At 61.2% G+C, this 27,652-nt stretch overlaps 2 protein-coding genes across 8 annotated transcripts in view; one reads left to right on the plus strand and one right to left on the minus strand.

Annotated features, from left to right (window-relative positions):
• Positions 1 to 752: 752 nt before the first annotated feature.
• SREBF1 (sterol regulatory element binding transcription factor 1) lies at positions 753 to 23,605 on the plus strand. 5 transcript variants are annotated; one of them, XM_036113062.2, is made up of 20 exons: positions 754 to 1,017; positions 13,994 to 14,092; positions 15,542 to 15,982; positions 16,381 to 16,568; positions 16,656 to 16,793; positions 16,870 to 17,091; positions 17,645 to 17,759; positions 18,003 to 18,217; positions 18,462 to 18,663; positions 18,787 to 18,965; positions 19,246 to 19,507; positions 19,580 to 19,746; positions 19,949 to 20,117; positions 20,667 to 20,775; positions 21,039 to 21,148; positions 21,249 to 21,381; positions 21,544 to 21,709; positions 22,109 to 22,309; positions 22,399 to 22,507; positions 22,813 to 23,182. In XM_036113062.2, exons 1-20 carry the CDS (start codon positions 927 to 929, stop codon positions 23,040 to 23,042), a joined length of 3,546 nt encoding a protein of 1,181 aa, XP_035968955.1. In that variant the 5' UTR covers positions 754 to 926; the 3' UTR covers positions 23,043 to 23,182. The 5 variants fall into 5 exon arrangements, with proteins under 5 accessions (XP_077924135.1, XP_035968955.1, XP_035968953.1 ...); XM_036113059.2 differs by lacking the exon at positions 754 to 1,017 and adding an exon at positions 14,793 to 14,854 and having other exon boundaries at positions 13,993 to 14,092; XM_036113060.2 differs by lacking the exon at positions 13,994 to 14,092.
• Positions 23,606 to 25,310: 1,705 nt separating this feature from the next.
• RAI1 (retinoic acid induced 1) overlaps positions 25,311 to 27,652 on the minus strand; it is a 116,303-nt gene continuing 113,961 nt past the window's right edge. For 2 of the 3 annotated variants that reach the window (XR_013446045.1, XR_013446046.1), the window contains exons 5-7: positions 27,309 to 27,621; positions 26,257 to 26,306; positions 25,311 to 25,797 (exon numbers count right to left, since the gene is read on the minus strand). Coding sequence is in view for 1 of the 3 variants with exons in the window: in XM_036113058.2 (XP_035968951.2) it covers positions 25,783 to 25,797; positions 26,257 to 26,306 (65 nt within the window). In the remaining 2 variants the exon portion in view is untranslated. The remainder of the gene's footprint in view (positions 25,798 to 26,256; positions 26,307 to 27,308; positions 27,622 to 27,652) is intronic. The other variant, XM_036113058.2, reaches the window with a different exon arrangement.

Raw genomic sequence — 27,652 nt, forward strand, 5'->3', positions numbered from 1 at the left:
GTCTTCCTGGGTACTGAGGCCAGCCTACTTCCGGGGGTGGACAGGGTCCACTGGCTCCCAAACCCCTCTACGGTCACCACAACTGCATCTGGGAAGAAACCAGATTAAATCGGGAAGGGAAATTCAAGTCTCTTCCAGGCTCCCTTTGGGCTACCCCCTTATCGGGAGACCAATCTGATCTAAGGAAACTGGGGGGGGGGGAAGCAGGCTGATCTCACAGGCCCAGCGCCCCCCCCCCCCCAATCACTAACATCCCAACCAGCCTGTAGAGAAGCATCACCAAGCTCCACTTACAGCTGATGAAATTGAGGACAGAGTTGGCCCGACAGCACAGAGCTATCGCTTGGACAGATCTGTCTCGTTCTAAAGAGCCAAATCTAGGAAGTGAGGTTTGTCCAGACTCCACCCCACTCCAGCCCCAAGTCCAGAGACCTCTGGGACAGGCCCTGTCCTGGAGCTTCCCCCCAGCCCCCTTGCTTGGTGTTGGGAGAAACTGAGGCCCAGGGAAGGCTCATGGCCTGCCCGAGCGCTCCCGCAGCAGTCGGCCAGACGCTGCTGTGCCAGAGGCTGGATAAAATGAATGAGTGGAGGGCACACTGATGGAGGGGCCGGTTGGGGGTAGGCTGGCGAGGCAGACCCTGCTGCGGGTCCCAGCTCTCTCCAGGTGGGGTGGGGCCCCGTCTATCCGGGAGGGCGGGGCCTCCCGACAGGGCCCCGCCCCCGCCCCGCCCTCCCTGCAGAGCCACAGCGGGGGAACCCAGTTTCCGAGGAACTTTTCGCGGGCGCCGGGCCGCCACCGGAGCCAGGACGGGACGCGAACGCGCGCAGCGGCGACAGCGGGCCGGGGCCGGCGGACGCGGCGCTCCCTGCGAAGGTCCGTACGCGGCGGCGGGCCCGGCGGGCCGCCCGGAGGAGGCGACTGCGCCATGGACGAGCCGCCCTTCAGCGAAGCGGCCTTGGAGCAGGCGCTGGCCGAGCCGTGCGAGCTAGACGCGGCCCTGCTGACCGACATCGAAGGTACGTCAAGGGCCGGCCGGGCTCCGCGCGAGCGTGGCTCGCCGGCGGCGTCCCGCCTTTGTCTCCCGGGCCGGCTCGGGGCGCGGGGCGCGGGCACCGGCTCCGTGCTGTGTGCGCGGGGACTTCCCCGCGCCTCTGAGCAGTGCGCTGTGGGCCCCGTTGTCCAGACCGCGCCGAGCCTCCCTGCGCCCGCCCTGGCGTCTCGGGCCGCGCCTCGCCGGGTCCCCCGGAGGCTCCCGGCCGGGCACGTGCGCCTCTGGGCGTCCGGGGCCCCGCGCGGCGCGGCCAGTGAGTTCTCAACCCTGTGGCGGCCGCCGCAAGCCTGGAGACCTGGGCGTCGCCGAGGCCCCGCCCCTGCCCTGACGTCGGCGCGGGGTTACTCACGGTCATTCCCTCCGGCCCGAGAGTTCAGCTCGGCGCGGAGCTCCTGCGCGTGCGCACGGCGCTTCCTCTGGTCCCTCCTCCCTCTCTCTTTCCCTCCCGTCCCCGTCCGGTTCTCCTAGTCCTAGATGGGCATCGCCTGGGCACATCTTTATTGAGCAGCTACTCCATACCGAGCCGCGTCCTCGGCACGGGCGCTTCACAGACCGACCTGGGCTCCCCCTTTTCTCGGGAGCACGGAAATCCTCCAGAAAACCCGCAAACGGATGTTTAGTTGCGCGTTGGGGTGGAGCAGGGGTGGGGTGAGACCTCTTTGAGCCGACTTTTGGGCTGAGACTTGAGGGTCAGCCCCGGGACCGACGGGAAGGCATGTTTGCCCAGGCAGCCGCGGCGCGGGTTTACTCACATCTTTGAAAGCATCTTGTTTGCTAGACGGAAGAGGGGTTTGGGGACGGTGCGGCAGGTACCCCATTGTGTAGACAGGGCAAACCACAGCCCCCAGCAAACGGCCCTCCACGGTTGCTCTGCAGTTTCGGCAACACTGGCTAAGTGGCACTTGGTCGACGGGGAACCCGAGGCCAAGAGCACAGGACTTAAACCTCCCACCACCTGGACAGACGTGTCCATGGAGCCTGTGGCCACCTGGGGTTGGCAAAACAGACACATCTAAGCCCCTCACTCCTTCCCTACTGCAGCCTTACGTGTTAGCCCAGCTGGCTGCTAGCCTGGGGCCTCATCAGCTCGCCTTCCTGGTGGGCCAGGCAAGGGGAGGGCCCGGGAGGAGAGACCCTGGTTGTGGGGCTTTTCCAAAGCAGCCTTCTCCATCACTGTGCGCTGGAGTGAGGGACCCCAAAGCCCAGACCCTGGGGAGATCCGAGCCTGACTCCACTCACAGTTCCACAAGCCCTGGGCCCAGTAGTGCAGCCTGAAAGGCTCCTTGACCAGGTGGTGAGGACCTGGGCTTTGGGGTCAGGACTTGAATCTGGACACTAGTCACTCACTTTGCCATCCTGCCCAAGCTCTCTCAACCTGAGCCTGTTTCCCACTCGGGATACGAATGCTTCCCTTCCTAGGGGAGTTGGGACCTTGGACTGAGGGCTGCTGTATCAGGACCACGGCTCTGGCGTAGACCTTTCTCACTGACTCATTTACAGAAGCATTATGTCCCGAGGCCCGAAGACCGGCCCCTGTAGCCGTTGGGAGGTGGGGGCAATTAGGCTCCCGCTCTAATCTGGGAGAGAAGGGGGACGACTGGAGCCTCTTCCTGGGGTGGGCGTAAAGTTTGCCCACCACAGCAGGAGATTTCTTGGTTTTTATCCAAACTTTCCGTTTTCCCCCCAATTACACAACGAATCTCTTTGCATTGTATAAAATTAGAAGGTGCAGGTGAGCAAAAAGAAGGAAATAAAATCTTCCTTAAACCAGTCATGCAGAGATAAGCTCTGTTAATTATGTGGGGGATTGTTTTCGTGTGTGTGTGTCTGTTGTTTGTTTTTTTTTTTTCTTGGAATGGCTGTATATTCGTGATCTGCTTTTTAAAAACAACACCATTGAGGTATAATTTACCTGCCATAAGATTTACCCATTTTAAGTGTACAATAAGTTGTTACATTGACCAAGTTGTGTGGCCATCACCAGTTGATTCTAGAACATTTTCATCACCACTGTAAGATCCCTCTTGCCAACTTACAACTGCTCCCTGGTCCACACCCAGCCCCAGGCAACTGCTAATCTATACTTTTATAAATTAGAATAGGGTCCATTGGCTCACAGCAGATTGTAACCTGCTTTGTTCCATGTCAACAGCCAGACAACAATCAAGTTCCCTGGTTTATCCACCAAGTCCCCCACTGATGGACATCCACGTTGTTTTGTTCTCATTATCTGTACTGCAGTGGACCCCCAGGCCAATCTTTGCTTGGATGGATCCTTCTCTAGTTCCATAGGCGGAGGCTCTGGGAGGGGAATTTGACGCTCAGAGGCCAGGCCTACTTTTGAGGCTCTTACCCTGCCCTTGGAGCGAGGCAGATTCAAGGTCTAGAGAGAGTGGCGTGGGGGTGGGAAGGGCAGGCCCCGAAGGTCTCCAGGTCCCCTGAGAGGAAAGAGGGTTGAGAGGTGGGCCAAGCAGGCCTCGAGCTCCCGGAAGGGTAGAGGGCCTGGGTCCTGGAGGCAGTGGGGAGTTTTGTGGGGATGGGAGCAGGGTGGTGCTATGCTTAGGTTGTATGTGGAAAGCTCCCCCCGGCAGCTGGGGTAGAGGATCACAACACAAACAGGGAACACTCATTGAGCCCAGGCTCCTAGCTGACCAGTGAGCCCTCCTGACAACCCTAAGTGGGTTCATCTTACGGATGAGTGCCTTGAGGCGCACAGAGAGGTTAAGTGACTTGCCTGAGGTCACACAGCTAGAACATGGCAGGGTCAGGATTCAAACTCAGGCTGTGGACTCTGGAGCCCATGCTCTTAACTGCTGAGCTCCTAAGAGTGGGGGTAGGGACAGGAAGCAATGGAATGGGGAGCCCTGGGTACCAGTGGTACCTGGGTGGCTCAGTCAGTTGAGCATTGACTTGTTTTTTTTTAAGATTTTATTTATTTACTTGAGAGAGAGAGAGCACTAGAGGCGGGAGGGTCAGAGGGAGAAGCAGATGCCCTGCTGAGCAGGGAGCCCGATGCAGGACTCGATCCCGGGACTCCAGGATCATGACCTGAGCCGAAGGCAGCTGCTTAACCAACTGAGTCACCCAGGCGCCCCTGACCATTGACTCTTGATTTCAGCTCAGGTTGTGATCTCAGGGTCGTGAGATGGAGCTCCATGTCTGGTGTGCTCAGCAGGGAATCTGCTTCTCTCCCTTTCCCTCTGCCCGTCCCCCCCATGGAGCTCTCTCTCTCAAATAAATAAATCTTAAAAAAAAAAAAGAACAGGGAACCCAGGAGGCTGCTCCATGTGGGGCTCTGCTGGGGGCCTGAGAGTAGGTCAGAGAGGGGTCAGAGGCCAAGCGGCCACCTCCCCCTCCCAGCCTGGAGCTCGGCCTTTGAGTCAGGAGACTGAGGACCGTCAGCAGGGAGCTGGCCAAGGGCCTTGAGCCCCACCCAGCCCTGCTGCCTGCTTTTGCCAAGCCCTCTGTCACGTGAACGGGTTTTGGGGTAGAGCTGCCGGCGTGAGCCCTTAGCTCTGTGGGTGAAGGCATTGACCGGGCTACGGTGCACCGTAACCTCTGGTGAGCATCGTCTCCCCACCCCACCCCCCACCCCCGGGGCCTCCCGTAGTCGCTCTGTGCTTTGGGATCCCTGGCGGCTGTGGGCGGTGGGGACAGGAGAGCGGTCCTGTGCCATGTTTGGGATTATTGGTAAGCCCGGGGCAGGCTTCACCTCTTTGCTGATTCATTGATCAGATCTTGCACATGCTTTTAAGTGCAGAAGGGGCAAGTAGACTTGACATTCCGGCTGGGGCCTCCCTGCCTAACGGGGGGTGCTGCGCCCGACCGAGGAGTCATCCTAGGGGCTCTGGTTTGTCTGAAGCTTTTGGGGGTACAGTTCGTCTGTCCTCTGCCTGGATGCCTCCACCTTCCCTCTTTGTCATACCCCAGGAGTCCTCCAAGCCAGGGAAGCCTTCCTGGACCTCACTCCTCCCTGGCCCTGCAGTCCCTCCCAAGGTGCCTGGACAAACCACAGGAGGGCCTGCTCCTAGGCTATTTTCTGGGTCCAGTCCAGTCCCCCAGCCCACGCCTCTCCCCGTGGTATCTCATGCCCGGTCCTTTCCCCGGTCCCACCAAGCTTGGGCCCTTCTTAGAAAACACAGCTCGAGAGGCGCCTGGGTGGCTCAGTCGGTTAAGCATCCGACTCTTGGTTCTGGCTCAGGTCATGATCTCAGGGTCGTGAGATCAAGCCCTGCTTTGGGGCCCAGCGTGGAGCCTGCTTAAAATTTTCTCTCTCTCCTTTTCCCTCGGCCTCTGCTTGCACTCCCCACCCCCACTCCCGCACGCATGCGCGCTGCCTCTCTGCCTCTCAAAAATAAAAAAATTAAAACAAACAGAAAAAGAAAACACAGCTCAGGACTGCTTACCTCTCAGCTCCCAGCTCCGGGCATATAACTCCAGAGTTCTCAAACAACCATGGCTCCCCAGTGCCCCCAGGATGCTGTTCCCTTGTCTCAGCACTGCATTCCAGACCTGCAGGGTTTGTGGAACCCGTCTCTTTGGGGGATGGAGAAAAGCATGCTGGCAGTGGGTTGAGTTGTCTAGGAGTTACCTCCTGCCCGATGGTCACCTCACTGGACACAAACATCCTGAGTGACCTGGTCAGCCCCAGGCAGGGGTCACCGCCAGGCAGAGGCCTGGGATCTGGACTTGGCCCCGCCAGCAGGTGCAGCTCCGGTGGGAATGGCAGCACAGGCCAGAAGGAAGTATCTCTGGCTTTGTCTTCTGCCAACCACAGGACCTGTGAGTGTGCCCTTTGATCCCCAGACCCGACAGGGATGGCATACGTGTGAGACCTCTGTCCCATGCGGCTCCACGGAGGGGAGGGGGGAGAGCCTTAGAAACGGGTTTGGGGCTCCTGGGAAGGGGGGTGTTTGAGGCTGGATCCAGATGTGTGGTTCCCCTGCTGGGTTTGGGACTTGGTGGGAGGTGGAGCAGGGATTGGGAGTCCATCCCACCTGGAAGAGCTGGTGGCCTGGAAAAGCCCACCCTGACCTGGAACACTGCCCAAACCCACCCCCTTCCCCCAGCTGACCCTCCAGCTATCTCCCAGCAAGCCTGTCCCTCCCAGTCACATGCCAGGCCTACCCCTCCTGGGGCTTTGGGGGTTCCCATTGGAGCCCAGGGGTCTTCAGATTCAACCAAGTGGCCTCAGGTTCTCATCAGTGTACTAGGAATAATAATAGAACCATCTTCTTGGAGTTGTGGGCATCAGATGAGCTCATTTAGGTCAAGGGCTTAAGTAGCACATAGTAGGCCCTCAACCAATTTTCATCATTTAGAGCACTTACCTAGGACCTGGCACCTAATATATTTAGCTTAACAAATGTTAGCAGATTATCCAAGGAGCCTATGTTGGAAGTTTCTATGGGCTATGGTTTCTAATTTCTCAGCAACCACCATTTGATTCTGGGTCTCTGCTTGGGGGACAAGGTGCAGCTGGTCAAGGTTAGTGGGGAGCCCCTCACCTCTCCCCCTGCCTGACCCCTAGGGGAGCAAGCACCCTGTCCTTAGCTACCATTAAAGATAGTGTATGGGACGCCTGGGTGGCTCAGTTGGTTTAGGCATCTGCCTTCGGCTCAGGTCATGATCGCAGGGTCCTGGGGTTGAGTCTGGTGTCAGGTGCCCTGCTCAGCGGGGAGTCCGCTTCTCCCTCTCCCTCTGCCCCTCCCCCCACTCAAGCTCTCTCTCTCTCAAATAAATAAATAAAATCTTTCTTTAAAAAAAAGGATAATATTGTTAATTAATTGAATTTAAATAAAAAATAAATAAATGGGTGCCTGGGTGGCTCAGTCAGTTACGCGTCTGCCTTTGGCTCAGGTCATGATCCCAGGGTCCTGGGGTCGAGCCCCGCATCAGGCTTCCTGCTCAGCGGGGAGTCTGCTTCTCCCTCTGCCTCTGCCTGTCGATCCCCCTGCTTGTGCATTCATCTTCTCTGTCTGTCTCTCTGGCAAATAAATGAATAAATAAATCTTTTTTTTTTTTTTTTTAAAGATTTTATTTATTTATTTGACAGAGAGAGAGCACAAGTAGGCAGAGTGGCAGGCAGATGGAGAGGGAGAAACAGGCTCTCCACTGAGCAGGGAGCCGGATGTGGGGCTCGATCCCAAGACCCCAGGATCATGACCTGAGCCGAAGGCAGCCGCTTAACAGACTGAGCCACCCAGGCGCCCCTGAATAAATAAATCTTTAAAAAAAAAATAAAGACAAAGAGAGTAGAGCTGGAAGGAAACTTCGAAATGCCTTTGTCACCTCCTCACCCAATGCACAGATGAGGAACAGAGTCCTTGAAACACCTCACTCACCATAGCCCCCTAGCTGCCCAGCCTGTGTGGCTCAGGCCTGGTGGTAGCTGAGGCGGGGTGAAGGAGCTGGAGAACTGTGAGAAGCCGCGGGAAGGCTTCCCAGGCAGAAGAATCTAGCTGGTGGAGGAGGGCCAGAGCACAGCAGATGGTTCTGAGCCTCTGGTCATCGTTGATAGTTGGGCCGCACAAAACACCTCAACGCAGGCAGCCTTGGAAATACAAATTAAAGCACCTTTGAGCTTCAGTCACACAGCTCTCGGGGCTAAGCAAAGCAACCAAAAGTAAACAAAAATGATAAAACCCAATGCTGGTGATGCAATGAGGAAATGGGACACAGTGCAGGGGAGGTTGTAAAGGGGTTTCTGTTTTCCAGAGAGCAGCCCAGCAGCTCTAAAACAGCATGTTCCCTTTGAACCCATACATCCATTTCAGGTTTAAAGCAGGCTGCAGGGAAACAACCCCAAAGGGGGAAATAGATATAATTTATATAAAGAATTGTGCAGCACTGCTATTTAGACTGGAAACAGTTGCTCAGCAGTAGGGCACTGCTCCCAGATTGCCACTGTCTCAGGCCTTTGGGTTGGTTTTCAGCTTCCAGAATAAGTATGTGCCCTGAGCCCACACCTAGGACAAGATGTCTGAGTTGGTGCTGACCAGCATCTTGTTTAATGGCCCTCTTACAGGTCATGTCCAGGGTCATTTGGTCTGGGTAAATGGGACCTAGTGTGTGGGATGACACAGATGAGGGAAGAATCTGAGAAGGTAACATCAGAGCGAGTTTTAAAATAGGAACAGGAGTTTGCTAGGTAGACAAAGGATAGTGGGAAGGACATTCCTGGCAGAGGGAACAGCCTGGGGGAGAGCCCGTGGCTGGAGACCAGCAGTGGGGTGGTGGCCGGCTGGCTCTGGTCCCCTCTGGGCTCTTCCTTGTGCTGAGCGATGCTGGGGTCACACGCTGGTTCAGGCCCCGGCCCTGCCTTGAGGGGCTCCCCTCCAAGGCCCGGCCGCTAATGGTGGCCGGGAAGGTCCCCAGGAAGGGGCAGTGCCCGAGCTGAGCCTTACTGAGCTTCGTGCTGCCTCCTCTCCCGATCCTGCACTCCGCACACACCTCCTGAGCTGAGACCAGTGCCACCAGCCGGTTGGGGCAGAGCCAGGCTGGAGCTGATGAGTGTGGGCTCGGGGGTTGCTGGACCCGGGTTTGAGTCCCAGATTCTCTACTTGGCAGTGGTGGGCCCCTGGACACACATGGCCTCTCTCTGAGCCTTAGTTTCCTTGTGCATCTAGAGGGCCCATGCCCAGGTACACCCGGGGCTCCCGCCGTGGGCCCATCCCATTCCGGGAAAAGCCGGCACACGCTCGCACCCCTAGCAGCCCTGGGTGCACAAAGGGCTGTCTGTCCCTGTTGCATACATGACTAGCTGAAGACATGCAACCCTGCTGACCTGAGTCCTCAGGAGGATCGCGGAGGCACTGCTAGGAGCAGCAGGGATGAATGGCAGGCAGGGTGTAGCCCTGGCTCCCTGGGATGCCGAGGGAGCGCCCCACCCCTGCCCTGTGCCCGTCATGAAGCGGGCAGTGGTGGAACGCTCCAGGGGTCCCATAAGCCCCGTTCCATGCCCTCTCCTGTGCCAGTGCTGCTTTATACCCTTCACTCTTCTTCACACTCATGTGACCCTTTGTGATTTGCATTGCACTGGACAGTGTGCAAACCCCTTTCCTGCCCATTTCCTGGAGTATTGGTGTCCTTGGCTCAGACGACAAACAAACTTGTGTTGGATTCCCAGCTCCTTGGCTGCCTCCGTGACCTCTATCCCCCCTTCACTCCTTCTGCTCCGACCACACTGGCCTCCTTGCTGTCTCATCATCCTCAAAGCAAGCTCGCTCCTACCTCAGGGCCTTTGCACTTGCTGTTCCTTCTGCCCCAGGCATTCTTCCTCCCTCCTGGCCCGCTCCCTCGTTTCATTCAGGCCTCCACTCAGATGTTGCCTCCTCAGAGACGCTTGCTGATCATCTCATCTGTAGTGGCCCCTCACACTCTCTTTCTACTGCCTCAGTTTCTTCGTGGTGCCCATCACCATCTGCACCCACCTTCCTCCATGTATGTGCAGACCGTTGGTCACTAGAACATAAGCTCCAGGAGGGAAGGTCTTTGTGCTGTGTCCCTGTACCCCAGTGCCTGGCACGGGCCTGACACACAGTGGACACTTAAGAAAAGGCAGTAGAGGGGAGCCTGGATGGTCCAGTTGGTTAAACACCTGACTCTTGATTTCAGCTCAGGTCATGATCTCAGGGTCGTGAGATGGAGCCCTGCGTCTAGCTCTGTGCTCCGTGCAGAGTCTGCTTAGGACGCTGTCTCCCTCTGCCCCTCCCCCTCACGCTTTCTCTCTCTCAAATAGATAAATCTTAAAAAAAAAAAAAAAAGAAGAAGAAAAGAAAAAAGAAAAGGCGTAGATATTGTCAGAAAAACAAATCTGGGCATCATGGACCAGGCCATGTGAAGGAGGTGGTGAGCTCCCTATCCCGAGAGGCATGCAAGCAGAGCTTGTTTGGGGTTCAAGGCCTCATACAGGTTGGATGGGCTAGAGGCTCCTGTGATGATCGGAGCGGGGCTCCTGCCAGTTCGTGGCGTTGGGTCCTCCCAAGATTTCCATCATGGCCTCACAGAATAAACAGGCCAGAGAATAAAAGGCTGCCCCACATCTGCCTTCCAAAGGAGGTTTGAAGGTAGAGCCAGGGAGGGAGGGGGGTGCTCAGGTTTCCTGTTGGCCCTGATAGGATCAGGGCAGGGATGGAAAGGAGAGGAAAAAGGAGGAATCCAGGCTTGGGGAGGAGGTGGGGAAGATGAAAGATTGGAGGTGGTGTGAGGTGGGCCCACTGAGGCCCAGAGTCTATGCCTCCTATTCCCCGTATTCAAGGAGGGCAGGCAGGAGCCCCACGGGCCTTCTGAGTCTCTCTCTATGCTGGAAGCCCAGCGCTCAGCTCTCTGGAGAATGATCCATGAGTTGGGAGACGTGGCCAGTCTTTTGGGGCCCACTGTCCTGGCTCCTAGGGCTGGGAGTGGGTACCTCTCTTGCCCCACCCCAGTCCCAGCCCGATTTACTCTCCATAAAGCAATCCCCAGTTCCAGCTTGATCATTGCAAGTATTGGGCAACTCACTACCTGACCTTCTTTTTTTTAAGATTTTATTTATTTATTTGAGAGAGAGAGAGAGAGAGAGAGAGCATGAGAGGGGGGAGGGTCAAAGGGAGAAGCAGACCCCCCCGCTGAGCAAGGAGCCCAATGCGGGACTCGATCCTGGGACTCCAGGATCATGACCTGAGCAGAAGGCAGTTGCTTAACCAACTGAGCCACCCAGGAGCCCAATTCACTACCTGACTTAATAGTTCTAGACCATTCCATTTGCTACAGAGGGACTAACCTTTATAGCAATCTTGCTGAATGCTGGGTGCTTCATACACTTGCTTTTTTTTTTTTTTTTTTGAGAGCATGCGCGCGAGCAGGAGGGCGGGGGCAGGGGCAGAGGGCAGAGGGAGAGAGAGAATCTTAAGCACGCTCCACGTCCAGCACAGAGCCTGATGCTGGGCTAGATCTCATGACCCTGAGGTCATGACCGGAGCCAAAATCAAGAGTTGGATGCTTAAGCTACTGAGCCACCCAGGTGCCCCCATATACTTGCTCTTTTATTATTTTTTTATTTTCAGTTTTTTTAGTTCACATGCAGTGTTATATGAGTTTCGGGTGTATAACATAGTGATTCAGCAATTCTCTACATTACAGGGGCGCCTGGGTGGCTCAGTCGTTAAGTGTCTGCCTTCGGCTCAGGTCACGATCCCGGGATCCTGGGATCGAGCCCCGCATCAGGCTCCCTGCTCAGCGGGAGGCCTGCTTCTCCCTCTCCCACTCCCCCTGCTTGTGTTCCCTCTCTCGTCTCTCTCTCTGTGTCAAAATAAATAAATAAAGTCTTAAAAAAAAAATTCTCTGCATTACTCAGTGCTCATCATGCTCGTAACAGCCCTCGGCTCTTAATCCCTGTCACCTACTTCACCCATCCCCCACCCGCCTCCCCTCTGGTCACCATCCGTTGATTCTCTAGAGTTAAGAGTCTGTTTTTTTGGTTTGTCTCTTTTTTCTTTGTTTGTTTGTTTTTTTTAATTCCACATATGAGTGAGATCATATGGCATTTGCCTTTCTCTGACTGACTTATTTCACTTAGCGTTATACTGTCTAGATCCACCCATGTTGTTACAAGAGGTAAGACTTCACTCTTTTTGATGGCTTAGTAATATTCCATTGTGTGTGTGTGTGTGTGTGTGTGTGTGTGTGTGTGTGTGTGTGTGTACACACACCCCATCTTCATCTGTTCATTGTTGATGGACAACCTAGGCTGCTTCCATAATTTGGCCATCGTAAATAATGCTGTAGTAAACACACTTGCCCTTCTAGAACCCCACTGCTATTACCTCTGGAGACCAGGGGTGGAAACTCAGAGAAGGGGAGTGATCTGCCTGGGATTACACGGCAAGTGAGGCGCAGAGGGAAGGTCGGCCCCTGGGCTGTATGGGGGAAGAGGTGTACTGTGGGTTTTGATCTCGAATTTCTAACCCCAGTCTTAGCTCTGACACCCAGCTTCTGCAGGAAGATTCAGCTCCAGAAGAGAGTGAGATGGGGGGTTACGGAAAGGCTGACCCCTCCTATGCCACCAGGTGCCTCATGGCACCCAGACCCTCTTTCTCGCTGCATCTTAGCTTAGACTGTGTCCTCTGCCGCTTGGCCAGCCCCCCTCTCAGAAGCCTTTCCAGACTCCTGCTACCCTCAGGGGGACATTGAGTGACCATTCTCCCTCCTCCCTCCTCAGGATGGAATGGGGGCAGAGCCCAAAGATGTGATGAATGGAAAACCAAGGCGAGAAAATGTGGTGAAGGGAAGACAAGGATGAGACAGGAAGGGGGCGGGGGGGCGGGCTTGACACCCTCAGGGCTGCCTCTGGCCCTGGTCTGAGAAGTCTCAGGCCAGTCCGTGCTTGTCTGTCCTGCCACATTCAGGGCTCCACAACTGGGGAACACGGTAAGGACGAACAGAGCCACCAGGGTCTGCTTTTGAAACTCGGGCCTGGAATTCAGGCCTCCGTGTCTAACCTGTCTGCAGTTACGCAGGTGAGGTCAGAGCCTTTCCAACAGCAGTGCATTGTTTTGTTTTTGGGGGGATGAGGGAGAGTGTGAGCACCCACAGGCTGAGGAGAGAGGGAGATGGAGGTGCCAGAGGAGAAGGTCTTTATCCTTGGCACCTCCTACAAAGCCGTGGAAAGTTCTAGAAAGATTGGGAACTGGATGTGTGTGAGGGAGATGAGGCTGTGTTTCCTTGTTTAGGCTGGTGGAGAGGGAGAGAGATTGGGGCTGGAGTCCCTCCTGGCCCACGCTGCTCAGTTGCCATGCCTGTCTGCCCAGGATTCAGCCCCCCACCCAGGTCACAGGAGACTGGGAGCCAGAGGAGGGGCAGGTTGAAGGCTGGGGTAGGACTTGCTGGTGGTCTGTTTGGCCACAAAAGCTCAAGCTGACAACCTGGGCAGCTGGCCATGCTTTGTTCATCTGTATGTGTGTCGAAATTTGACCTTCCTCAGAAGGGGAGGCAGTCCTAGGTACCTCCTCAAAAGACCCCAGAGCCTGTCACCCTGTCACACCCCTGCCTTCCTCACCTTGTGTCCCAGGGATTGGGTTGTCTCTTGGCCTCCCCGGACCCTACAGTGAACAAGTGAGTCAGACTTGACCTGGGAGCCAGGGCAGACTTTGCTGACCCCCTTCCCCGCATCCCAGACCCAGGTCTCTCTGCAAAAGGACATCTGTGCAGAGACAGAGGAATCAGGTTCAAGTATTATGTGTATGTGTACTTTGGAGTAAGGGTCTTCCTTCCTCACTCTGGGCCTCAGTTTCCCAGCAGTGACCTATTATTAGGCATCCACGTGGTGGGGGGTGGCCCCATGCTGGGGCTGCCCTAGGAAGGGGAGGTCCCCGCCCCCACTGCCAGGCAGCCCTTGGCCTTAATTCAGCGCTTCGTGGTACTGAGCGCCGCACCCATTTTCTCCTTCACTTTTCCCTTCCTCGAGGCCAGGGAGATGTGATTATCCCATTGTCTAGAGAAGTAAACTGAGGCCTAAAGGTGGGGTCCCGCACAGAGTGCCAGCGATTGGAAAGAGTGTTGGGTCATCCCTGCCGGAGTCATCCCGGCCCCGCGACCACTCCGCCGCACTTCTCCGAGGTGCTGACGGAGGTGGTTGGAGCTGGGGGCGTAGGGGGGCCGGTGACCGCCAGTAACCCCGGCGGATGTCGGCGCCGAGTGGGTTAAGGGCCCGCGCCCGCGAGTAACCCCGGCCCCATTCAGCGCCGCGGGGTGAAACCCGAGCCCGAGCCGCCGTCGGGGGTGGGGCGGGGGCAGAGGCGGGGCCCTAGTGAGGCAGCGGCGCGGCCGCTGATTGGCCGCGCGCGCTCACCCCATGCCCGGCCCGCGGCCCCGGGGGGCGGGGCGGGGGCGGAGCCGGAGGGGCGGGGCGGGGCGGGGGCGGGGCGCTCCGCGGGCTTTATAGCGCGTCCGAGCCCTGACAGGTGAAGTCGGCGCCGCGCGGAGACCGGCAGGCCAGCGGCCGGGACGCCCCGAAGGGGCGGCGGGCGCGGGCCGCGGAGCCATGGATTGCACGTTCGAAGGTATTTTTTGGAGGATCCCCCCCACCCCTTTATCACGGAGGCTCCACTCCGCTGCGGGGTCACCATCCCCGGTTTCCTCAGAGGGGGGCGTGTGTGTGCAGTGGCCGTGGAACTCCCAGCCCCCCAGCGGGACGAGCGGGTTCCCGAGGGGGCGGCGTGCCGGCTCCCGGCGCCCACTGGAGTTGGTGGGCCACCCCCACCCGCAGTAGTTACCCCTACCCCGGCGTTTGGAGTGAGAGGGTGGCTTTCCCGCGTCCTCCGCCCCCCTCTGGGGCAGCAGGGGAAGAAGCGGGGAGGCCAGTTGTCCCCCCTCCCTGGAGCCAAATCCGGGACCCCAGTCCTGGATTCACTCAGCTTTTCTTTCAGGGCCTCAGTTTCCCCATCTGTCAGAGGGGCTCATGAGGGCGGGGGTGAGGGATGGGGGGCCCTGCCAGGGAAAGTACTGTAAGCCTTTAGGGCCTGCACCGGCCGGGATTGCCCACGAGGTGTTTCCCATGGGGAGGGCCCAGGGGGCTGGAGCCTGGCACCCCCATCTCGGGCTGTTGGAGGCCAGAGGGAGGCCCCCTCCTGCAGGAACTGCCCTGCCTGGGCACCTGGCAGGAGGCAGGTAATGGTGAGACCCGCTGTGCGCCAACTTCCTGCCCCGCCAAGCCTCGGAGCAGCCCTGCCACGTAGGGCTTCATCCTTTTTTGTTGTGCAGATGAGGAAACTGAGGCCCAGTGAGAGGAGGCTGTTCGCCCAGGCCGCACGTCCAGTGGGCAGGTGGGCAGGGCCAGGAGCTCAGGCTGGGGATCTTGCAGAGCACTTTAACCCAGTGGGTGACTGTCCCTAGTGGGTTAGAGGGCCCCAGGGCAACAGCCAGGCAGCTGGTGACCCGCCAGCTGGGGGAGAGGCTGGAGTGGTGGCAGGGAGTGTGTCCCAGTCTGTACGAGGAGGAGGGAGTCAGGACAGCCAGCACTGCCTTTAGAGAGGGGAAACTGAAGCCCTGAATGGCCTGGTCCCGAGGCTGCTTGGCTGCAGGCATGGTCTGGGCTAGTGCCCAGAACACGCAGGGACACACTGGTTGGCACACACGGCCGGCAGCTGGGTCAGCCCCAAGCCTCGGTCTCTGCCACCGAGGAGTGGGTCGGGGTTGGCAGCTCTGAAGTCAGCCGTTTGGGGCCCAAACCCCAGTTCCGCCTGAGCATAGGTGTGGGGCACTGACCTTGCCCAGCCGTTGTACGGGCTGCTGGGTACGTGAGAAGCACCAGGCGTTGCTCCAGATGTCACAGGTGCCCAAGAAACGGCTGTGTGTCTGGGAGCCCGGGCTCATGCGGGTGGCTTTCTGTTTCTGCATCATTGCCCCACACATACAGCTGTGTGGACCCGAGGCATGAAGTGTGTGATGCCCTGTACAGGGGCCAGCCCCCGCCCTCCGGTCACTGACCCGGCCTCTTCTCCGTTCCCCAGACATGCTGCAGCTCATCAACAACCAAGACAGCGACTTCCCGGGCCTGTTCGACCCACCCTATGCCGGCGGCGGCAGCGGCGGGGCAGGGGGCACAGACCCTGCGAGTCCTGATGCCAGCTCCCCGGGCAGCTTGTCCCCACCTCCTGCCACAATGAGCTCCCCACTCGAAGGCTTCCTGGGGGGACCCAAGGCGACACCTCCACCCTTGTCCCCTCCCCAGCCTGCGCCCACCTCCCTGAAGATGTACCCCCCTGGGCCGGCCTTCTCCCCCGGGCCTGGTATCAAGGAGGAACCCCTGCCGCCGACCATCCTGCGGGCCCCGACCCCGCAGCCCCTGCCGGGGTCCCTCCTGCCCCAGAGCTTCCTGGCCCCGGCCCCGCCACAGTTCAGCTCTGCCCCTGTGTTGGGCTACCCCAGCCCCACGGGAGGCTTCTCCACAGGTAAGGGGGGTGTGGGGCGAGGGGACGACAGGAGCACAGAGAGGAGGGTCTACCGTGGCCTCAGTGGAGGAGTTTGCAGGCTTTAGACATGGGGGGCCTCTGCTGCACTGCCTCGGGCGCCCCCGTTCCTAACAGGACTTGGGTGTTGGTGCTGGGTGAAGCCCTGCCTCCCACTCTGCCCCGGTGGCGACATCAGTGCCGCCCTTCCGGGGACGAATGCGTGGCTGGAAAGCTAGCACATCTGCATCAGAACTCCCGGCAGGGGTTGGCCACCCTGGAACCCAAAGCCGTGAGGGCTGATGACTCATCCCAGGTCATAGGGTGATAGGGCCCCGAGGGGTGGGTTGAAAGTGGGTGAGGGTGGCCTGTACCTGCAGCCCCAGCCTTTATCTCTGCAGGGACCCCTCCGGGGAGTACCCTGCAGCCGCTGCCTGGCCTACCACTGGCTTCCCTGCCAGGGGTCCCGCCCGTCTCCTTGCACACCCCGGTCCAGAGTGCGGCCCCCCAGCAGCTGTTGACGGCCACGGCCAACCCCACAGCAGCACCCGGAACAACCACGGTGACCTCGCAGATCCAGCAGGTCCCGGTGAGGAGGTCTGGCCAGGCGTCGGGGAGGTGGCAGGCCCCGGTCCAGACTCCCTGCTCTTGGCTGAGACCGCCCCCCACCCCCCAGGTCCTGCTGCAGCCCCACTTCATCAAGGCAGACTCTCTGCTCCTGACAACCATGAAAACAGACATGGCAGCCACCGTGAAGGCGGCGGGTATCGGCTCGCTGGCCCCTGGCGCGGCCGTACAGACAGCGCCCTTGCAGGTGGGTGGCGTGGGGCCGAAGGCCGGGGCTCTGCGCGCGGGCAAGCCCGGCCGGTAACCTGCGCCTGGCCCCTCAGACCCTGGTGAGTGGAGGAACCATCCTGGCGACGGTGCCGCTGGTCGTGGACGCCGAGAAGCTGCCCATCAACCGGCTGGCAGCTGGTGGCAAGGCCCTGGGCTCGGCGCAGAGCCGCGGGGAGAAGCGCACGGCCCACAACGCCATTGAAAAACGCTACCGTTCCTCCATCAACGACAAAATCGTCGAGCTCAAGGACCTGGTGGTGGGCACTGAGGCGAAGGTGCGGGCAACGGCGTTCAGAGGCACACTCTGGGGGTGACCCCGGGGAAGCAGGGGACCGGAAGACCCAGAAGGCTTGGGACTGAGCCTGGGCCCTGGGGACTCTACAGGGAACAGACAGACAAACATCCTGCTGTCTGGAGACTGAACGTTGTAGTGGGGGACAGGGGATGACAATACACAGGGTAAAGAAGGAAGTGTTAGAGTCGCCAGCTGGGGATAAGTGCCGTGGAGGAAGACAACACAGGGAGAGGGACGAAGAGGCCACACGTCCGAAGCACCTCACCGAGGTGACATGAGAGCAGCAAAGACCTGAAGGAAGGAGGGAGGTAGCCAGGCACTGTTGGATGCATTTGGGGTATGAGTCCTCGTGCCCAGCCTGGGAGATAGGTTCTACTAGGGGAAGAACGTTCCACGTAGAGAGAACAGCAAGTGCAACGGTCCTGAGGCAGCCGTGCTGTGAAGTAGCGCCCCCCAGCCCCCGCCCTTTGCTTAGGTGCCCACTGGCCAGGCCTGACCGGCCCCTTGTGCCATCTCCCTCCCACCCCCTGCAGCTGAATAAGTCTGCCGTCTTGCGAAAGGCCATCGATTACATCCGCTTCCTACAACAGAGCAACCAGAAGCTCAAGCAGGAGAACCTGAGTCTCCGCACTGCTGCCCACAAAAGCAGTGAGTCCTGGCGCTTCCCCCCCCCACCCGCCCTGCCCCTGGCTCTGCACTGCCCCACCCCCCAGCTCCCGCACCTGCCCCTTAAGCCCTAACCCTACAAGGGCCCTTAGCCCCTCCTCTGGCCCCAACTTGGCCCTCAAGAGCTAGACCAACTCCCGTGCGCCCCTCTCCAGAGGGCCCTAAGCTGATTGGGGGTGGGGTATCTAGCCTTCACCCCCGGCCCTGCTCCTTTCCGGCCTCCAGAGTCTCTGAAGGACCTGGTCTCAGCCTGCAGCAGCGGAGGGAACACAGACGTGCCCATGGAGGGCACGAAGCCCGAGCTGGTGGACACGCTGAGCCCGCCCCCATCGGACGCCGGTTCGCCGTCCCAGAGCAGCCCCTTGTCCCTTGGAGGCAGGGCTAGTGGTGGCAGCGGCAGTGACTCGGAGCCCGACAGCCCGGTCTTTGAGGACAGCCAGGTTGGGCCCGGCCCTGTTCCCCAGCCCCCACCCCCGGTCCATCTCCCCTCGATATCTGAGCCCCAGGACTCGGTCAGGAAGAGGCCCCTAACATAGGCCACCTCCCATTTGATAGAGAAACTGAGGCCTGTAGCCACATGGGGTCCCACAGTAAGGTGGCGTGGAGGGCTGATCCCTCCTTCCCTATCGCATCCTCCCGGGGCCACTCCCGCTCTGCCCTCACCGACCTGCCCACTCCTGCCAGGTGAAGCCCGAGCAGCTGCTGTCCCCCCGCAGCCGGGGCATGCTGGACCGCTCCCGCCTGGCCCTGTGCACGCTCGTCTTCCTCTGCCTCTCCTGCAACCCCTTGGCCGCCCTGCTGGGCAGCCGGGCCCTCCCCAGCCCCTCAGATGCCAGCAGCACCTACCACCGTCCTGGCCGCAGCGTGCTGGGCACCGAGGGCAGAGGTAGGACAGGCCCCAGTGTGGGTATCCTTGGGACGGAGGGGCGGGGGTGGGGAGCTCGGGGCGTGTAGCCGGGACTCTGGATTTCCGGGGCGCTGTGGTCCCAGCCCCTCTGTCTGCCCCCAGACGGCCCTGGCTGGGCCCCATGGCTGCTGACCCCACTGGTGTGGCTGCCCAACGGGCTGCTGGTGCTGGCCTGCTTGGCGCTTCTTTTTGTCTACGGAGAGCCGGTCACGCGGCCGCACTCAGGCCCTGCCGTGCACTTCTGGAGACATCGCAAGCAGGCTGACCTGGACCTGGCCCGGGTAAGGGGCCGGATCCCGGGGGTGGGCTCGGGGGATGGGGCAGGGCCAGGACCTGGGCGGCACCTGGGAAGGTGCTGGGGGGTCCTGCCCTGCCCTGTCCTCCCCGCTCCTGTCGTCCCCTCAGACTCGCACCGCTGGGGGGGGGGGCAGGGGGGTGGGGAGGGGACACCAGCGTCATGGTGGGGGGGCCCAAGGTGGAAGGACCTTCAGAGCAGGAGGGGTATCGTGCACTCACACGCTCTGATCCACCTCTTCTCACCTGGAATACCCTCATCCGCAGGGGGACTTTGCCCAAGCTGCCCAGCAGCTGTGGCTGGCCCTGCGGGCCCTGGGCCGCCCGCTGCCCACCTCCCACCTGGACCTGGCCTGCAGCCTGCTCTGGAACCTCATCCGCCACCTGCTGCAGCGTGTCTGGGTGGGCCGCTGGCTGGCAGGCCGGGCAGGGGGCCTGCAGAGGGACTGCGCCCTGCGGGCGGACGCCCGTACCAGCGCCCGGGATGCCGCGTTCGTCTACCACAAGCTGCACCAGCTGCACACCATGGGTATGCGGGGCGAGGGGCTGGGCCCGAGGGGCTCCCGCTGCCCCCCTGCCTCACGTGCTGCCCGTTTTCCAGGGAAGTACCCGGGAGGGCACCTTGCCGCTGCCAATCTGGCACTGAGCGCCCTGAACCTGGCGGAATGTGCGGGGGACGCCGTGTCCGTGGCCACGCTGGCCGAGATCTATGTGGCCGCCGCGCTGAGGGTCAAGACCAGTCTCCCGCGGGCCTTGCATTTTCTGACAGTGAGTGGGTGCTGGGCCGATGGGGACAGGGCTGGGGGGCTTGTCTCTGCAGCTCTTTCCGGTGGCTCCCTGGGCACGGGGCTCACAGGAGGAGGCAGCTGGTTACGGGGGGTGGGGGGACTCCAGGCCCGTCTCAGACCTAGGGTTGGGTTTGAGCCCCTGTCTGGGTCCAGTGTGACAACCCAGCTCCCCTCCCCCACAGCGCTTCTTCCTGAGTAGCGCCCGCCAGGCCTGCCTGGCACACAGCGGCTCGGTGCCTCTTGCCATGCACTGGCTGTGCCACCCGGTGGGCCACCGTTTCTTCGTGGATGGGGACTGGGCCGTGAGCAGCGCCCCGAGGGAGAGCCTGTACAGTTTGGCCGGCAACCCAGGTGCTCTCTCAGCGCCGTGCTCATCCCCTGCCACCCGACGTCCTTTGTGGCCCATTCCCATTCCTGTCCCGCATCTCTGCTTGTCCCTGCATCTCCGCATGTCCCTGCATCTCCGCTTGTCCCTGCATCTCCGCTTGTCCCTGCATCTCTGCTTGTCCCTGCATCTCTGCTTGTCCCTGCCTCTCTGCTTGTCCCTGCCCACCCCGGTCTGTCTGTTGTTGCTGAGGCTGCAGGAGCAGGAAGCTGGGTCTGTCTCGGTAGGGGCTCTTCAGACAAAGAGGAATTTGGGGGCAGGTGGTTGATTTGGGAGGTGATCCCAGGCGAGACCAGTGTTGAGTAAGGAGATCAGATGGAAGAGACAGAGCTGGTAGACGCGTGTTATTAAGCAGATTACACTGTCCGGGGTAGGTTATCCTATCCAAGGGCAGCCTGGGGTATTTATCTATCCCACCCGCATGCCCAGGAGAGAGCCGTTGGTGTGGAGAGGTGAATGTGGGGAGGAGGCGTGGGGCCCTTCCTGCCACCCCGCTCACCCGCTCCTCCCCACAGTGGACCCCTTGGCCCAGGTGACTCAGCTATTCCGCGAACATCTCTTGGAGCGAGCATTGAATTGTGTGGCTCAGCCCAGTCCCAGCCCTGGATCAGCTGATGGGGACAGGTGAGTGGCCCTGCGCCCCCCCCACCCCAGGCAAGCACCCTCCACGGTAAGTCTGGGAGTGTCTGTGTCCAGGGCCGTGGGTGGGTGGCCAGAGCCAGGCTCCTGTCCACCTGCCGTGCGGCCTCGGGCGCATCTCAGTTCCTCCCTGGATCTGTCTCCCTAGCAGCTCGCCAGGAAGGGAGCTGGGAGGTCAGGCTGGGCTCTGGTGGGCCGGGAGGAGGGCCGGGGCCTGTCCTGACAGCGAGGTCTCTCTTCTGCCACAGGGAGTTCTCGGACGCCCTGGGGTACCTGCAGCTGCTCAACAGCTGTTCCGATGCCGCCGGGGCTCCCGCCTGCAGCTTCTCCATCAGCTCCAGCATGGCCACCGCCGCCGGTGAGCCCCCAGCCCCGCGCCCTGGGACCCCCGGCTCCGCCTCAGCTGCAGTGTGGCTGAGCTTCAGGGAGCCCCCCTCCCCGCCCCGTGCTCCCTGCAGGCACAGACCCCGTGGCCAAGTGGTGGGCCTCCCTGACGGCCGTGGTGACCCACTGGCTGCGGCGTGATGAGGAGGCGGCTGAGCGGCTGTACCCGCTGGTGGAGCACTTGCCCCGTGCCCTGCAGGAGTCGGAGTGAGTATCCGCCAGGTTCTCCGGGCCCCCCCAGCGCGGTGCTGCCCCCCGGCCTTGGTTCTGTGCGGTCGGGGTCGCGGGAAGCCAGCAGCGGGGCAGCAGGGAGCTCAGTGTGGGTCTGCGCCCGGTCTGACCATCAGTCCTCTGCCCCGGCCCCAACAGGAGAGCCCTGCCCAGGGCGGCCCTGCACTCCTTCAAGGCTGCCCGGGCCATGCTGGGCCGCGGGAAGGCAGAGTCTGGCCCGGCCAGCCTGGCCATCTGTGAGAAGGCCAGTGGGTACCTGCAGGACAGCCTGGCCACCACCCCAGCTGGCAGCTCCATCGACAAGGTGAGGGGTGCTGCCGGGGGCCTGGCCGGTCTTGGGGGGGGTGTCACCGCCCTTTCCGTCCCTGGACCTTCCCCCTTGCGCCGCAGTACCGGATGGGGGGCGCACCCGCTAAGGCCTCAGTCTCCCCAGCCCCAGGAGGAGGGGCGGGGTGAGGGGGCTGGCGGAGCCCTCCCGGGAGGCCGCGCCCACGGCAGGCGGCAGGCGGCAGGCGTGGGGGCCTGGAGAGGCGGGCGGCCCCGCGGTGCATTGCTGTTGCATTGCACGTGAGTGACGCGGGTGCAGTGCCTCCGCAGTGCAGCCCGGAGCCGGCCCCTGGCACCGTGGGCCCCCAGCCGTCCCCTCCCGCGGCCGGAGCCCCCCGTGACCCCTGCCCTGCCCTGCCCTCCCCCCTCCCCCCAGGCCATGCAGCTGCTCCTGTGTGACTTGCTCCTGGTGGCGCGAACTAGCCTGTGGCGGCGGCAGCAGCTGCCTGCAGCCCCCCAGGCCTCGCAGGGCCCCGGCGCTGGGGCCCAGGCCTCCGCCCTCGAACTGCGCGGCTTCCAGCGGGACCTGAGCGGCCTGAGGCGGCTGGCGCAGAGCTTCCGGCCCGCCATGCGGAGGGTGAGTGCCCGCGGGGCCCTTCCCCAGCAGGTGTGGGGAGAGTGGGGGCCCGGCCCGAACCCCAACTCTGCGGGCCCCTTCCTGCCCAGGTGTTCCTGCACGAGGCCACGGCCCGGCTGATGGCGGGGGCCAGCCCCACGCGGACACACCAGCTCCTGGACCGCAGTCTGCGGAGGAGGGCAGGCCCCTGTGGCAAAGGTGAGCGGGGCGCTGCCCTGGTCGGGGCGGGCTCGGGCCCCGCCGGGGCGGGAAGGCCCAGACGGGGGGTGATGGATGCCGAGCGCCGCTGTGGAAGCGGCAGAGACCGAGGGACTTCGTGGCGGTTGCCAGAGGGCGATATCCCACCTGAGAAATCCGCCGGGGGCCACTGTCCCCTGCAGGGAAAGGGGACTGTGCCGAGGGGAGGGGTCTGAGGCTCCACGGGTGCGCCCGAGAGGGGCGAGGCCGGCGGGGGCGGGGCCAGGCCCGGAGCCCCGCCCCTGACGCCCCTGCGGTGTGCGCAGGCGCGGCGGCCGAGCTGGAGCCGCGGCCCACGCGGCGGGAGCACGCCGAGGCCCTGCTGCTGGCCTCCTGCTACTTGCCGCCCGGCTTCCTGTCGGCGCCGGGGCAGCGCGTGGGCATGCTGGCCGAGGCGGCGCGCACGCTCGAGAAGCTCGGCGACCGCCGCCTGCTGCACGACTGCCAGCAGATGCTCATGCGCCTGGGCGGCGGGACCACCGTCACCTCCAGCTAGGTCCCCGTCGGCGGCCCCAGCGGGGCCTGTGTGCCGGGCCGGAGCCTCGACGGCCGAAGGCAGCGCTGGGGCCCCCAAGTGTCCACGGTCCGCCCACGTACTGCTCTGTCTCCTGGGGCGATGGGAGGCACTCAGGGGCTTTTGCTGCCTCGACCTGGGAGGCCGGAGGGGGCGCGACCCTAGCCGCCCCGCCCCCCACTGCGCCCCAACCCGACGAGCGGCGGCCAGCATGTGCTGACCTCTGGTGGCCGGTCGGGGGATTGCAGGGGCCGGGCCGGCCCATGGGACCTTGCTCTGCAGGCACCCAGTGGCTTTGCCCTCTCCCGTCTCACAGAGGGGTACATTTCACTGAGCTGAGGGGGGCCTACTTGGCTTTCCCAGCCAGCAAGGGGGTCCTACTCCGAGGCGCCTCTCTCCCTTCTGGAGAGACTTGTACATACTATAGATGAGGGCGCACCAGCCTCCTGGCCTCTGAGGCTCAAGTGTTACTTTGCCTTTTGCAAACTTTATTTTCATAGGTTGAGAAGTTTTGTACAGAGAATAAAAGATGAAATTATTTATAATCTGGGTGTTGTTCCTTTGGGGAGGAGGGTGTGTACTTTAGCTGATAGACTAGCCGACTGGAGGGGGTTCTTTGAGCCTCCCCCTCTCCTCCCACCCCAGCACCCAAAGGTTTCCCGCTCCCATCGGTCCTAAGAGCCCAAAATGTCCCCTTCGATGTGGGAGGCCTGTCGCTGTGGGAGGCCTGTCGCTGTGACCTCCAGGTGACCTGGATTCCACCAATTTCCGTGCCACACGGTTGGGCTGTTATCAACCCTTAATCCTTAAGGGCTGTTGTGGTCTCAGCTGTCCCTTCCCACCTCTCTGCTTCTACCCCTATCAGTTCCCAGGGTGACATGAGAGGGTGACTCCGTGTCCTTAAGGATCTGTTGTGATAGGCGCTACAGCCTGGTATCGCTGTTTGGGCCGATCGTCTCCCCTCCCCCACCCCTTCGCGGGTTCTCCCTCTCCCAAGCTTGGGGAAGTCTCCAGCCCCCATCATAACCTGAGACCCTGAGGCCGCATGGGGTGTGGGGTGGCTGGGGGTTGTCTACGCAGCAGGGGCTTGTCTCCTGTCCCTGCCCTTACGGTACCGACTAGAACCCTTGACTGTCCCTTGGTGTCCCGCCGAGCCTTCCTCTCCATTCCCCCCGCCCCCCCCAGGCCTGGCCCCCTCTCCCAGCGGAATCTGGTTAGAATCCACGGGCTGCAAACTTCCAAAACAATCGTTTTATCTTTATTGACTTTTTTTTTTTCTGAATGCAATGACTGTTTTTTACTCTTAAGGAAAATAAACATCTTTTAGAAACAGCTCGATACACACAATCTTCAGTGTGAAGCAATATACTAATAAGAACACTAGTCGTCTTAACATTTACAGTCTTCATATATATTATATATATGTATATGTATACATATATATACACTATATAACGAGGCCAGATATAATACACACGTTTACCATTTTACAGTCATATGTACAGGAAGTTGCTAGGGCGGCCCCAGTCTGGGGGCTGCGTCAGGCCTATCGAAGCGTGGACAGAGCTGAGGACACAGACGGACAGGCGGACGGACTGGCGGGGACTGGCTTGGGCCGGTGGTGGCTGCGCGGGGAGGGCGGGCATCGCCGTAGCCCCCTTCCCGGCAAGGGCCCCGTGCTGAGGGACGCACGACGCACGGCGGCGGCGACACACGGGAGAAGCGAGCATGTTCCCAACATATATACATTCTATGTAACATATATATAGAGGGGTACACAGGTTTGTACACGAATCTAGCGCTGTCTCTGCTCCCGTGCCGGGTGGGCGCTGCTGTCCCTGGAGACTGGGTGGTCGTGCAGAGGGACGGTCACGCATCCACCGGAGGTGCGCTCTGGTCGCCACTCCCTTCCTTTGCCTTCCCAGGTGGCGCTCCAGGGGTGGGGCGGAGGACTGGAAAGGGGACGACAGAGGCCAAAGGGCGGGGGCCAGTCCCGCCCACACCCGGGGAGCCCGCATCCCCTGAGCATGGGTCGCGGACTCCCCCGGCTCTGCCCAAACCGCTCGAAAGTGTCGGCCGAGGCTGGGTGGGTGGGAAGGGCACTAGGACACGATTCGAAAGGTTCCTTCCAAAGCCTCCGGCCTCCTACCCCGCCGGCCTAGTCCTCTCCAGCAAAGCTTCGGCTCCCTCCCCACCCACCCCCAGCCCCCCGCCTCGGAGCTTGGAGCCGCCCCGGCCACTTCCAGGGCCCTTTGGACCCCCACCCCCACCCCCAGGGCCCCCAGCTGCAAGCCACGCCGGCTGCGGTGGCGGCAGCACCCACGTCGAATGTGTGCCACGTCCTCTTGGAACGACCAGGGGGAGAAGCGTGTCCCCAGGCTAAAGGCGTCTCCAATCCCCGCCGGAGCCTGGGTGCCCCAGGGAGTCTGGCCGCTCCGCGGGCTCCCCCTCTCCAAGCCTGGCCCTGTGGGATGTAGGCGGGAACGTCCTGTGTCGTCCTGTTCCGGGAGCAGGCGGCTCCGGAACGTGTTTTCTTCCCAACCCGGGATCGCAAGTTTCAGCCCTAGGCGGCCAGATCCAAGATCCGGAGTCCGGATCAAGGATCGGCTCTGGACCCGCGCGGGGAGCAGCTCAAAGGCCCGGGGGCTGCGCAGGCGGCTCCTCTCCTTCGGCGGCGGGCGGGCAGGCGGGCTTCGGCGGCTTCTCCGGCCGCTGGGGTGGATTACAACGGCAGCCTCTGCAGGAGAAGAGACGCCCGAGCGCCCGTCATTGCCGGTGGTGGGCACGTGCTAGGGGCGAATAAATCCCGGCCCCGCCCCTCCCGGCGTGGCCCCGCCCCCCGAGAGGCTCCGCCCTTGCCCGCACCCACCCTGGAGGCACCCGGCCTCACCTTAGGCCTTAACCTCTCTCTACCCCCACTCTGCCACCGTCACCTCCCTCCGCGCCCATCGTCCTGTGCCCCTGCCTGCCCTTCCTGTCGCCCACCTGGGATGGCTCCCTCCTTCAGGACCTGTCTCGTTATAAGGCGGTCTTTCTGACCAGCGAGTGCCAACCTGCCCCAAAGGCTTCGGATACACCGCGAATAGTAAGGTTTTGGAGGCGGACAGGTGGGGGCTGGGCCCCGCTGAGGGTCCGCAGGGCAGGGGGTGGGGCGAGGGGAGGGGCTCCCCTCCAGGGAAGGCTTGTGGTTACCTACCTTATGTTTGGGACACTTCAAAGAAAAGTTCTCTTCGATGAATATGCAACCTGCCACCAAAAAGAAGTGTGGGTGGTTAGGATGGCTGCTGGTGTCTCGTCAGGGGCCAGGCGGGGAGGGGGACCTAGCGCCCCTGAGACCCTAGGCTACAGGGCTTCTTTGCACAAAGTAGAGCAGACCCTGCTTGAGATTCTCCAGGGTCTAAACCCCATCCCGGCTGAACTGGCCTCCATCTGCCTCCAGCCCTACTGGCCCGTGTGTTCCTGTTCTTCCCCCCACCTGGAAGGCCTTCTTGTCACTCGGGAGGACGTCCCTGACTCCCTAGCTGGAGCAGACCCCCTAGGCCTGTCTCTCCCCTGCCCCTGCCTCACTTCGCTTGGCCACCCTCGTCACTTCCTCCTAGTGGTCTAAATACCGTGGACTTGCTCATGGTCTCTGCCCCACTGGAAGGCCAGCTCCGTGTGCCCGCTTTGCCCTCTTCCCTGGATGCATGCCCAGCCCCTAGAAGGCCTTGAGGCCGAGCGGGCTGATGGACTGGGCGGTGCGGTCCCAGGTCTGGATTCAAGAATCAGCTGCTTCTTTGAGCCTCGGTGTCCACATCTGTGAAATGGGCCTTATGCCACCTACTGTGTCTGTCTCTATCATGGGGACTGATGAGGGCAATGAATATAAGCCACCTGCACGTGCATGGCTCAGAGCAGGCACTCAGGATATGGGCTTGTCCTTGTGGGGGGCCTCGAAGGCGACGCAGACCTGAGTCTGGGGGCAGGGGGAAGACTGAGGTCTTGGATCTGGGTGAATCCCAGCAGGTATTTGGGTGCCCACAGCACTGGCCACCCTTGGGGGACAGAGGATGGCTGAGCATGGCTGGTTCCTGCTGCCCGCCTCAGCCCAGGGGTGCACTGGCATCTCAGCAAGTCCCCACTCCGCGGCCCGCTGTCACCTACGGATGCCCTGGCTTCTCCCCCAGGAGTCCCCGTCCACAACACCCAGTCCCCTTCTGGGCTCACCCCCCTCCCTCCCATGCCCCATGGCCATTGTTCTGAACAAACCCCAAACCCATAAATAGCCGGAGGCCTGAGCTGGCCAAGCAAGTCCTCTCCTTCCAGCACATTCCTCCTGCTCACGCTGTGGCTCGTGCCGTGGCATCGCGACAGCATGGTGGCTGGTAGGCAGGGCGGGGAGGCAAGGGCAGGTCCGCAGGCCCGAGAGCAGGGTTGGGAAGGCTCCAGGCCTGCAGCTGGCTCCCCTTTTTTTCCGACCAGCCCCGGCCAGAAGCTGCAAACTCAGGCTGCAAAGTGCCCCTGAGTTTCTGCACTTTGGGGCCAGCGTCTGGGGGGAGATCCTCAGTGTGTCCTCTTCCCTCTGCTCAGGCAAGCGAGACACGGTTCTGCGA

This window comes from Halichoerus grypus, chromosome 2, assembly GCF_964656455.1.
Source record: "Halichoerus grypus chromosome 2, mHalGry1.hap1.1, whole genome shotgun sequence".
NCBI classification, from domain to species: Eukaryota; Metazoa; Chordata; class Mammalia; order Carnivora; family Phocidae; genus Halichoerus; species Halichoerus grypus.